At 35.5% G+C, this 12071-nt stretch overlaps 1 protein-coding gene across 25 annotated transcripts in view; it reads right to left on the bottom strand.

Moving 5' to 3' along the window:
- Positions 1-372: 372 nt before the first annotated feature.
- The window catches only part of LOC126874770 (phosphatidylinositol-binding clathrin assembly protein LAP), a 32051-nt gene continuing 20352 nt past the window's right edge, over positions 373-12071 (bottom strand). For 5 of the 25 annotated variants that reach the window (XM_050637166.1, XM_050637161.1, XM_050637164.1 and 2 more), the window contains 9 exons: positions 11630-11758; positions 11412-11541; positions 11129-11215; positions 9271-9987; positions 7650-7833; positions 7472-7580; positions 6659-6721; positions 5679-5939; positions 373-4842 (listed from right to left, as the gene is read on the bottom strand). In XM_050637166.1, coding sequence (XP_050493123.1) covers positions 5688-5939; positions 6659-6721; positions 7472-7580; positions 7650-7833; positions 9271-9987; positions 11129-11215; positions 11412-11541; positions 11630-11758 — 1671 coding nt within the window. In that variant the 3' untranslated portion in view covers positions 373-4842; positions 5679-5687. The remainder of the gene's footprint in view (positions 4843-5678; positions 5940-6658; positions 6722-7471; positions 7581-7649; positions 7834-9270; positions 9988-11128; positions 11216-11411; positions 11542-11629; positions 11759-12071) is intronic. The other 20 variants (XR_007693011.1, XM_050637168.1, XM_050637170.1 and 17 more) reach the window with 20 other exon arrangements.

Here is a 12071-nt window from a genome sequence, read left to right as displayed (position 1 = left end):
TAATTTGACATTTTTCCACCAATTAAATAGCAAGGTAAATCGAAGAAGATTAGAGTAATTACAGAGTAGAGTAATTTTTAAAATAACTCTAGAACTAAAGAGTACAGAAATTTCTAGAACAACTGTAAAAAGAATTTTTTAAGTAATCTAGTCACTCAACAAATGAACGAAGCGAACGTTAATTTTTCTTTCTTTCTCACAATGAAGAAGAGTGGTCTCACATCCGCTAATTTTAACAAATATTCTATTAAACGCCTTCCATATATTATTGTTAGTAAATATTTAGTTATAGAAAAGAAAAGATAAAGCGTACTAAGATAAAGTAAATGTTAGTTTATCTCTCTTTTCACGAAGAGGAATGGACACATCTAGTAATTTCAATAAATACTCTATTAAACGCCATTCATGTGTTACATAATAATCGTTTACAACATATTCGTAGCGCATAATGATATCAATGACAATTAATACAAATTAACCGTAAATAATAGCATCTCAACTAATATATTTTATAGTCGGTGTACTTCTTCCGTTTTGAATTTCACGCGCATGAATTATAACTACTTACGTTAAAGAGAGACGTCCTAACAGAAGATAGAACGGAAAAACGAGATGTATAATATGGCATACTATGGTTTCCTTTTTCCCATTAGATGATATCAGAAAAAATAGCGGGTTCTCTCCGTGTTTCTATAGACTCTCTAGTTTGCTACCGATATATCGATTCGGCCGAGCTCGTCCAATCTTTTAGTTCTCTCTCTCTCTCTCTCTCATTCTCTCTCATTTTACTTTCTCGTTAAACAAAATATTTCCGCTAAAGGCTAGCGACTTTACACAGGATTTCCCTCAAGAACGCTCTTTAACACGTTCAGTGCCCTCGACTAATCTTATATTCCCGTACATTTACTGGTAAATAAGTTAAACATTGTATTAACATCAACTTACAATCGGATAGAATGGACTCTCGCAGAAGAAATTAATGATATGTACAATTCATCTAACTAAGTATCTAATTGTATTTACAATAATCATGGATATAAATATTTACCTCTATTCAGGAATAGGCTGTACACTTGAAAATTAATGAGAAATAGAGTTAAATGACAATAAGTTCAACTTACTGTCTACTAGAGATTCCGCGACTATTTAACCTAACGTTAGCTAAAGACTGAAGATAGAGTACACAGCTTCTGCTGACTACCACTACGTTGCTCAAAATAATTGAAATATTAAGTAATTATTGGTACAAAAAAAAGGGGACACTATAATTTCACTCAATACTTAAGTTACATAGCATTTGAGTATCATTTTGAGCTACGTATCACTCAGACTCCACTCTACCAGTTGCAAATCACAATACTACTGGACCCTTGTCAGTCAATTAGTGATCATTAATGATGTGTTGTTCAACATTCATTCCACGACGCTGGAACGCAGTAAGAACAGGGAAGTTAGGAGATCATTCTTGGGTTTCATAACACTGAACGTGTTAATGGCTGATCGATGAAAAATATTGATATAGTGTTCGTTTCTCGTTTTGTCCCTCTCCGAATATCGCCTTGCCTTTCGCTAGCTTATAGGGGAGAGTTACATGGATCGCTACTGCCCTATAATCCTCGATAAAATATGTGTTATATATGTATATGTAATATTGTCCTGTTACACTCGATCACCAGTAAGTTTACACAAACGTTTGTTTTTTGTGTACTGCAATGTAAAACATTGTTCTAAACGCATTACACGATCGTACAACCAAACCTCTTCAGAACGAAAGAAAAGAAAGCTAAAGCATGTAGTATAAAAAGATCAATTTACATTTATTCCATTGTTCTCAAGCCTAAAGAGAATTACAATTTCCTTTCTCCTCCGCTTTTCGTTGATAATATAGTACAATCTCACTAATCTGGACAACTCTGGACGATTCCGAAATAACGAGGTTCTGCATTATCATGGTTTCAACATCTTTTGTGCGAAGTGAGACCTCGTTAACCCTAACTCCATTGGATGTTCCACTTTAACTATTTCGATTTAGATTTCCTTTCACGTTCGATTCAAAAGTTTCTTCGTAGAAATATTTTCCTTTCTCTCTTTCTTTTGCAAATAGAGTTAAGGAAAATATAATCGAAAAAACTTTTCTACCTATCAATGTATTTTATTCAAGAACTTCTTCGGTTCAGTTCCTCCTCCGAAAATAAACCTCATTAATTCAAACCTCATTCCTACTAATTCGAAATAAGTTTTCTTCTATACAGGGAATTCGGATTAACGAGGTTCTACTGTACGAAAGAAAAGTTTCCAAGGTTACGCAGAATGTCAACACAGAGACCACCCTTTTAAACTTAATGGTGACCAGTTTTCTTCTTGCATGATCTGTAGTCGTTAATTGAACATGTACTTTATGATCTAGTCTCCTATGGCCATTACTTCCGCCAACTGCGAGAACCATATTATACAAGAACACCTAAGTTAAATAAGTCGCGGACACAAACTTCGCATCAGGAGTGCACAAATTCCTTGAATAATCACGTTTAGAAAATTAACCTCGCTTCAACAAAGAGATTCATTACTTGAGAAATCATTTGTCGTACTAAACTTTAACAAGTATGATTTCTACCTCTTGGATCTTGAATGTGGTTTATGCATGTGGTCCAATGTGAAAGAAACATCTGTGCACTCCTGACTTCCCAAAGTCCAACGCTTTGAATTAAACTTTCTCACATTCTCATTGATTCGCTCTTCCTTTCTTACAACCTTCTCTTCTGCAGTCATAATATTGGGATCTTGATCAAGAAACTCCTCTTGTGCTGAAAACAGCTATGTTTTACTCGATTTGCTAATGTAGTTTTATAAATTCATTGATCAAAGAATATTTTTTAATTTCGTCAAATGGTTTTACCGAATTTTTGTAAAAATTCGTAGAATCTTACAACGCTTGCTTTACATCGTTCGAAATTTCTCCAAATAAAGCGAAAATCGCTGCTAATTCACAAATCATAGTGGTCATTGAATGAGTATCAAATAGGTAGGTTCCAGTGACCGCGAAGCATTCAAGTCTCACTTCCAGCTTCTCTAGGTTCTCTTTCCGTTCCTATACACCAGTGTTCCTCTAATCAACGCCATTCGAATCAGCCAGAAAGAATGTTTACAGATGCAACATCACGGGGAATAAAGTAAAAGAAGTTGGTATAATTTACAGGGCTTTTTTCTCTCCGCTTAGGATCTCGTGCAGCCTCTTCGAGTGTTGCGAATTCCAGACAGGAACGAAGATATTTATATTACTATATAATGTATTCGGTAATATAGCAAACATTGTTCATGGAGGTAGCTGCACGCGCCAAGGGGATGAAATGAATCCCGAATTAGACCTTAGAACAGGAATTATTGACTATATATTAATAGTACCATACTGAATCGTAGATCCGCGTGTTACATTCATTATAATTTATCGCATGAGTATCATAATCTTAACTTGTATATATAGTTCGTTTTAATTACCTAATTAAGACAGTTCGGAACGGTATACGGATAAAGAACATTAGTGAGACCACCTAACATTCCATTTTATATCTCTTTCACTCGCACAATCTCACTCTCGTTCGCTATATATATATATATATGTATATCGTTTAATATTTAATACTTTAATAAAGGATACGTCGTAACTGCTTCAGCGCCCTGAGTCGAAATCAAAATATATACCGGTAAAGATAGTACGAAAAAATGAAACAGAGCGACACGGGTGCGCCATTATTAAGATTACGCCATATACATACACATACATTTATATATATATATGTATAATTTTTCTTTTTCAGATAATATTTATATTTTTAACGTTATATCTTCTCGCACGAATTGTGAAATATAGTCGGGTACGTATGCACCTGCACAATTGCGCGCGCGTGTGCACATGTATACGCAAAATACGTACGTACTTTACATCTTTACTATGGATACATCATGCATCAGCCAACTATGTATAATTTTCCACGATGTGTATGTACGTTTAGAATCAACATGACTTAAAACCAACTTCAATATAGTTGCTATGTTATACGGAAAGATGATTCTCAGTTAAACTCGATACACGTTCCAGTATATATAAAGCTTGTATGGAACTACTTTGGACCTCCTACCTCCTGTACCGAAACACTTTCATTAATAACTCCATCTCTTCGTTCAATCTTCCATTCATTCTTGCTCTCAAATATACATGTACACGCTCTCTCAGGCTCTCCCTCATTTTCTTCCAGCTCTCCCTTCGATCACTGGAAAACACTACAATGTCGATGCAATACTATCACAGTCAACTCATACGGAATAGTTGCACCCACGTACCTCATGGAATTCTAAACGTAATACGGCTCGTACAATCTTTTTTTTTTTTTTTTTTTTTTCATTTTTCATGTTTCATTTTTCATAACTCTGTCTCTAAGCTCTCTATTTTTTTTTTTTTTCGTTTTTTTATCTTTTGTTTCTTTTAGTCGTCCCGCAAGACTATGTATATATATGTATGTATACACTGAGACTACGCGTATCTCTGTAAGGCAACCGCCGTAAACTGAGCAAATCCGTATATACGATTATACTCAATCAGCAGTAGAAATATATATATATATAATATGTATATTAATGAGAATCCGTCGGCGCCGTCGCGTTTCCCGGAGAACGATCCAACGACAAACTTCAATATTGTTTTTCTTCTCCTTTTTTCTTCGTGAGGACGGGCCGGTTCGTTACGGATGACATAGAATAACAAGAGCAAGCAGGACACATTTCCTAGGCATATTACACGGTATTTACAAAGTTGGTGCTTCGTTTGCTCGATTCCAATCAGAATTCCTGCAAGAAAAAATCATTTTTAGTCATATGAAGGTTACATTCAAACTCATTACTAATATTAAACATGGTAATTCTTGGATATGTGATCATGTTTTCTTAAGTTAGTCTTTTATAAATATTATAAAGTTTGATAAAAAATGATATTATATAATACAATATCTTTTTGTATCTATTAAAAGCTACCTCATAGCTTCTTAACTGATTACCATTTCACTTATCCAAAAGCTACTAAATGCTGTATCTGTTTAATAATCAAATTGCAATCCTTTGATGTGCTGTCTTTATTTTTACATTTTATGAGTAAAGTTATTGAATCGTTGACTGAGTGCAGATAGACAATGTTAACTAGAAACCGGTGCCATTAGTAAATGAGCCTGATAGGAATTATGTATGTATTTCAGATGGAACTGTGCATCGTTATACAAGTATCTTGTGTAAGATGAAATCTGTTCAACAGCTGTTAATCATTTACAAACAAAGCTGCCTTTGGACAGATTCGCATAATCATGCTATATTATATATTAATCACAAACATATACAGATACAATTCATTACAATATGCTCTGATATGCATAGCTTTGTTCCTTCTTAACAAAAACTCTCTAGAATAAAATCACCAAGTCTATACATTTGGCTTATTTTTCTATTTTATTTACAAACTAATTGATTAAAATCCAAGAATTCAATTAGGTGAATTAGTGGATAAAATTTGTTATGTATCACCGTAAAAAATCAGGAGACCTTTTAATTTCCAGAATGTCTATTTAATTCCAATCACAATTCACAGTTTTGTCACTGACATTTCTCTTCATGACAAGGGCATAGCAAATAGATACCTAATCTCTTCACAGGGCACCAAATGGATCAAGTTGGACTTGATTATTTTGCGGCTGTTGAACAGCCTGGGATTGTTGTTGCTGCTGCTGTGGCTGCGGTTGCTGCTGAAGATTAGCACTCATCATGGGATTTGTGCTGGGCATCATCATTGATGCAGTTCCTCCTGCGACCATCATGCCACCAGGACCACCAGGCATTGTGCTCATCATTGGCCTCATGCCCTGCATGCCCTGCATGCCCATTGGCACACCTTGCATTCCCTAGGGACACCAGAAAGCCGACTGGTCAGATACACTGTATCTGTACTTCTGGAATTCTTACTACTCCAAGTCCAACTATCTCCAGTAATTGTTTTCCCTTTGTTAACAATGCTTTCAACATTTGACCATTTATATTCAATCAGATCAATATATATAGAGCTCATTGTGTTTTAGTATTTTGTATTTGGGTTGTTTTAGTTTGCATTGTAGGTTTTGTGTCACTTTACACATGTGTGGATATATGGAACAGCAAAAGTAGTGTATTTACATTTTTACAAATCTGAGTCTAGTGTACAATAGATATTTATGAAGGTAGCATTGAGTTTATTATACAATAGGGTATTTCATATGCAATAATCAAACAACATACTTATGAAAAACCTACGACTCTACTAGAGAAAGTAGTTTAAATCAAACACTCAGGTGCATCACACATATAAATAAATGCAAAGCAGGGAAATATTAAGGATATAATATACATTTATAAGAACAATGGTTACAAAATTCTATGAACTATTCCTCTACAATCAGTTACTAAAGAAAAACTTTGTCATATTTAAACATTCAATAATCATCTAATGGCATAACTTTTTTTCAGGGAACAAATTAGTAACAATACTTGTTATGTACAGCAATGTGAAGTCAAACCTTTGATCAAGCGATAAGTTCACTTCTTTTTTTTTTTTACCATATTTGATTCCATGGAAACTAGAACTTACCAATGGTGCAGTGTGGGGAGGGAAGCCCATAGCAGTTGAAGGGAGTTGCGTCATTCCTTGTCCCTGTAACAGCAGGTAGCATGCCATATGCCATGCATGCATTGTATACCTAAGTGTATGGATCGACGAATATGTTTTCTATATTCTAATATTCATTTCCTCTTTACCCTGTACTAAGGTGGTCAACGTTTTTTACAATTCTAATTTATTTTAATTCAAAGGAAGTCTAGTGTACTTTATATTTAAGATGTTTATCTTGTGAACTTTCAATAATTGTGTTTAGTGTTACAGTGATACTTGAATATAAAATAATGCACAGTGCATCCAAACGTGCAACACGATAACCGAGCTAAGTGTTTCAGAGTATTAAAAAGGACAAGGATCTATCGTAATCATTGATTATGTGAAAGCTTAGTGAGCGATAAAGCAAGCGTGCTACGATAATCTACGGTCATATAAACGTTGTAAATTACTCGCAAGTGTTTTCCTGACATTAAACTCGCTTATCGACTACATTTATGCTTAGAAATATAAAACGAATTAAACAAGATCGTGTCGCAAGTCCGAAGACGAAGATAATTTATTAGACATGGTTACAGGATAATTATTTACAATAAATAATAATCCTATAACGATAAAAAACAGCATGCTGATAGTGATTCAGTAACAAATGGCGAGAATAGATAAAGATATCTGACATGTAATATAAGAATAGTAGGGGTCGTGATACCCTGACAACAAAGATATCACGTCCAACAACAGCGTGCTGATAATGATATAGCACTGAAGAACTGGTCACCACATTGAACTCACCATTGGGCGATACCCAGCACCAGTCGTAGCTGCCATAGGCTGTGGTGTCCATCCACCAGCTGAGCCACCAGTTTTAGCAGCGTTTTTGGGGGAATTCCATTGCATACCCCTAAAAGAAACAAAAATACTACTTTCCTGTCTTCAAGACCAAGCTTTCAAAAAATTTTGTACACCTTACTTGACTTGCTGCTGCGCACTTTTGTTGATTGTCAGATTTTGAGCAAGACTAGCAAGGCTGCTATCCAAATCTCCAGTCAGGACTTTGCCAGTGGATGTTGCATTCTGCTGTTGTCCTGCTGCTGAAATATTATTATCTCCAGCTACAGTGGTAGGCATCAGCATCATGCCCAAACTGTCAAAACCTAAGCAACATCTACATCAGCCAAAGCCCCATAAAGCATAACCCAAGGTTACATGTTCTTATTGCACATTAAATGATACACAAAGAAGGACCAAACTTTTGAACATAAAAAAGCATGGGTTTCGATAAACAAGATGGTAAAATTGAACTACTTGCAATTAACTGGGATAAATTATAATAAAATAAAAGAATATATCCCTTATAATTTTATATATGAAGTTTCTAACATTTGCAAGTACATAACTCTGGAAAAAGCCATGCTTTTTACTTTAACAGAGTATACAGTGCGAATACGTGTATCATTATCTTGACTAAAGGTCATTCATTTATCATTGTATTATATGGAATAAATCTACAATATATAGTCATTTAATTCCTTGCAGTTTAATTTGAAATATCGACTTATTAATATCCAACTGCAAAAAATTAAAAATAGTAGGAGAGAAATGTAAAGAAAAAGGAATATTTCAAATATATACACAATCTATTGGATATATTACGCATTGGTAATTAAATAGTAAATTCAGGTAGTACTTACAATATACCTCTACATTCCCCAAAAAAATAAATTGTAAAAATTTTCCAAAGACATCATGCCAGTACCAGCAGGTATACATCCAAGCATTACAAACGCATCAAATAATCAACTTTTATGAACAACTCAGTGAAAATCTACTTCACGAACCAAGAACAGATACACAAATCACTGATGCTGTATATCCCTGAGCTTGTACTTTTGTGACATATTTGAAACTGGTATTACAAATTTGGTTTCCCTCTCTATATTATTCCAGAATTATTATATCATTATATAAATCTAAAACATTAAGAATGCAAGATTGGTTCACTTCTTTATATTATCTCTAAATTACTAGATCCCCTTCTTTACACTAAAATATCGCAAACATTAATCCTTTCACAACCAAATGTTTGGAAGCTATAGAAGCAAAGATCTTTTTGGTCAATCGTTAAGAAAATATTCTTTTTTGTCTTTATAAGGAAGATGTACCGTATTAAAATTAGAACCAGTTTTAATGAAAATAGATGCACTTATCACAACCCCGTTATACCTATCATTCTTCCAAAAGTATTATTTTATTATTATTATTAATTTTTGATCAACTTAAGCCAGGTGTTCAACTATGGTGGATGGTAGTGTACATAAAATTAGTAAAATTCAATATTGATAGAAAATTCTTGATAATGAAATATAGATTCCACAAAAAATTATACAAATATTATAAAAATAGAATTTCACCTTATCATGCTTTTCTGTAGTCTTCATTTTAAAGTACAACATTGCTTATATGTAACATCTGGCGTGAAAGAGTTAATCACAAGGTACACAAGAGTACATAGGCTCATGAGGGCCACTGGAAAGCATCACTGATTCCTCTGACATGCAAACTGATGATAGTCATCTATACATTCCCGTCACCTGAGGTCGGCTGCTTAGCCGGAGAACCGTACCCCGCCGGGACTTGGGTTGGGATACCGTAGCCGACCATCGGCCCTCCAGGCATGACCGGTTGCCCGGTGGCAGCCATATTTGCAGCCATATCGAACATGCCAAAACCCTGCTGCAGAGGTTGCTGTGCTTGTTGCGCGGCGGTTGGTAGTTGTTGAGATATAGGTGCCGGTCTTGACGGAGACCCGCCCAGTGCCATACGAATGCTATCATTCAGATCGTCGAACGCGCTCTTACTTGGAGCGGCGGCGGTGGTACTCGACGTTCCAGCGGATAGTTTCCCAGCTGCCGCTCCGGACATTGTAGGCGAGGTTGGTCTAGGTGTACCGTTCATCGCTGTCGCGGGAGGCGGCGGTCTGGGAGGCGGCGTGGCAGTGGACTTACCGGAGGTCAGAGTCACAGAGGATGCCGCCTCCGCGGCGGCGTCCCCAGCGACACCCTCCGCGGTCCTGAGCACTGCAGAGTCGCCCCCAAAGAGATCTGCCTGGCCGCCAGCACTGAACAGGTCTCCGCCGATCTGCCCTTGTTGCTGGCCATCGCCACCGCTCACATTAGCGGCAACGTTTGCGGCACTCTGCTCGAAGAGACCGAAAGCGGCTGCGTTTGACTGCGTTGACTGGGAACCAAGGGAAGGGAAGTCGGACATAAAAGGATTTGGTACGGATCCGGCCGTTCCTGGAGCACCAGCTTGCGCAGAAATCAAGGTGCATCGATTATTAGCGTTTTCACTTTCTCAATGCGGGGTTAATTGCATATTACTCGCGAGGGTCTGATATGCTTTCTGACTACATTACTTGTCGTGCCTTGTCCTAACACGTGCACGCTGCATTGAAGATGATACTATAGGTGACTGTACACGTGCCTGACAATAAAGTTCTTGAATCGGGCCGATTAATAGAATACTCTGATATATTTCTCAATGAAAGCTTGTTGAATTTTGTATGAAAAGGTAAACTTTATTGTTACATCGTGTAGTCTATGGATCTGTAGTAAGAAGCATGGTCGTTATTCGCATATGAAGATCACAGGTAAAAAACACGATAAGCACAATTTTGATGAATTTTTGATTTTAATGCCACTTTATGATCAAACAAGAGAATGTTAATATAGCATGATTGAAAATTAAAACAATCTGTTAGTTTCAAAGATGTTAATCCTTTAAAAGTATCTAATAAGTTGACAAAGTTAAGTCGAGAGTTAAAAATTGTAATTATTAAGAGAAGCAACATTTTCATATCTGCAATATTTTTATGTTACAATGAGGAGTATTTCGAAAATTTTGAAAGGAATGAAAAACACATACTTAACTCCAGAACCAAATGAAAAGACAATTTTGGTAACATGAAAGTATACTAAATGTTAAAACTGCTTTCCTGTAAAAAGCAGGAATGTGATTTATTGTACTCCTTCTCCATAGTTTTCATATTCTTTAAATAACAATGCCTCTTATTACATTAGCAATACTATGATACTTGAGAGGTTAACCCCAAAGGTTTTTAAAAAATTCATTCTCAGATTGATCACAAAATAAAAACTACTCACTGTATCCAAAGATTCAATTTAATCGAATTGTTCTTGGCATATTGCTACAACCTTCTTTTAGGATTAACTTGCCCAGGCATCGTCAATGAATCTAAACGATTTAGTAAGATGCAAAGGTATGATACAAAATCTGAAGCAAGAAATCCTTCACCATAAAAAGAGATGAATATATACATGTACAGTGTGAATGTGAAAGAAAGAAGATACAGTGCATTTAACTTGATAAGTGAGAGATTAAAAATCTTTATCTCGTAAACCAGCGAGATAGGTCGAATCAAGTACTCACCAGATTTCGAGTCTTGATTACCAAATACGGAAGAGAAACTGTTATCTGTAACAAAGTTATTATTTGCTGGGGGCACTGCGGCGAAACCTACAAATCAAAAAATAAAAACAGACCGATGAAATAACATAAAGAACATAATCATCGTACAATAATCGCCAAATAAAAATGTACAGTGATAATAAATAAAAGAGAATAAAAGGTTTAGTATCGTTTTTTGTGCTATTATAAGATACGATAATAACATAATTAATTAAATTACATAAAATAAAATACTCATATTTACCGTTACCGTTAGTCATCCACATATTGTTCTGCGTTTGTGTGGTCGATGCAGTTGCAGACTGTGGCGCTCCGAACATATCCGCGAAAGGATTCCCTGCTAATTGGAGCAAATCGTCTGACGCTTTTTGCGGCTGAAAACAAGAAAATGTAATTTATAAAGAAATTATCATGGAGGCAAAGGACATTATGTATTCTAAAAGGAGGAAAGTTCCTAGTTACCTGACTTTCAGCTGTCGTTGTCGTTGATGGTGAACTGAATAGATCTACTATTGGTTGATTAGCATTGTTGGTCGGTGAACTGAGGAATGGATTCGTACTAGGTCCGCTCGATGGGGATTGTACTTTCGCCTAGAATAAGGGAATCGGGTCAGCTATGGAACCAATAGTTTTTTATAATAACTGAGACCCTTAATCTTACAATCTAACTACAATAAATGAAGACCACATGGAAAAATATGGTAAATCCATATAAAATTGTTGGTTTTTATGACTTTTATGACACTTGGTAGTTAAAAAGAAGTATTTTAATATGAAATAGCTGAAGAAGAGAATAACACGATAGATCCAAAAGTATAAGCTTTTCGAAAATCGATAATAAATCCTTAATGTTTTATAAGAAACGAATAATATTAATATAATTGTTATCTTAGCTTAACTTAAT

The sequence above is a fragment of the Bombus huntii genome, chromosome 16 (assembly GCF_024542735.1).
Source record: "Bombus huntii isolate Logan2020A chromosome 16, iyBomHunt1.1, whole genome shotgun sequence".
In the NCBI taxonomy this organism is placed as follows: Eukaryota; Metazoa; Arthropoda; class Insecta; order Hymenoptera; family Apidae; genus Bombus; species Bombus huntii.
This window is presented reverse-complemented; position numbering and strand designations above follow the sequence as displayed.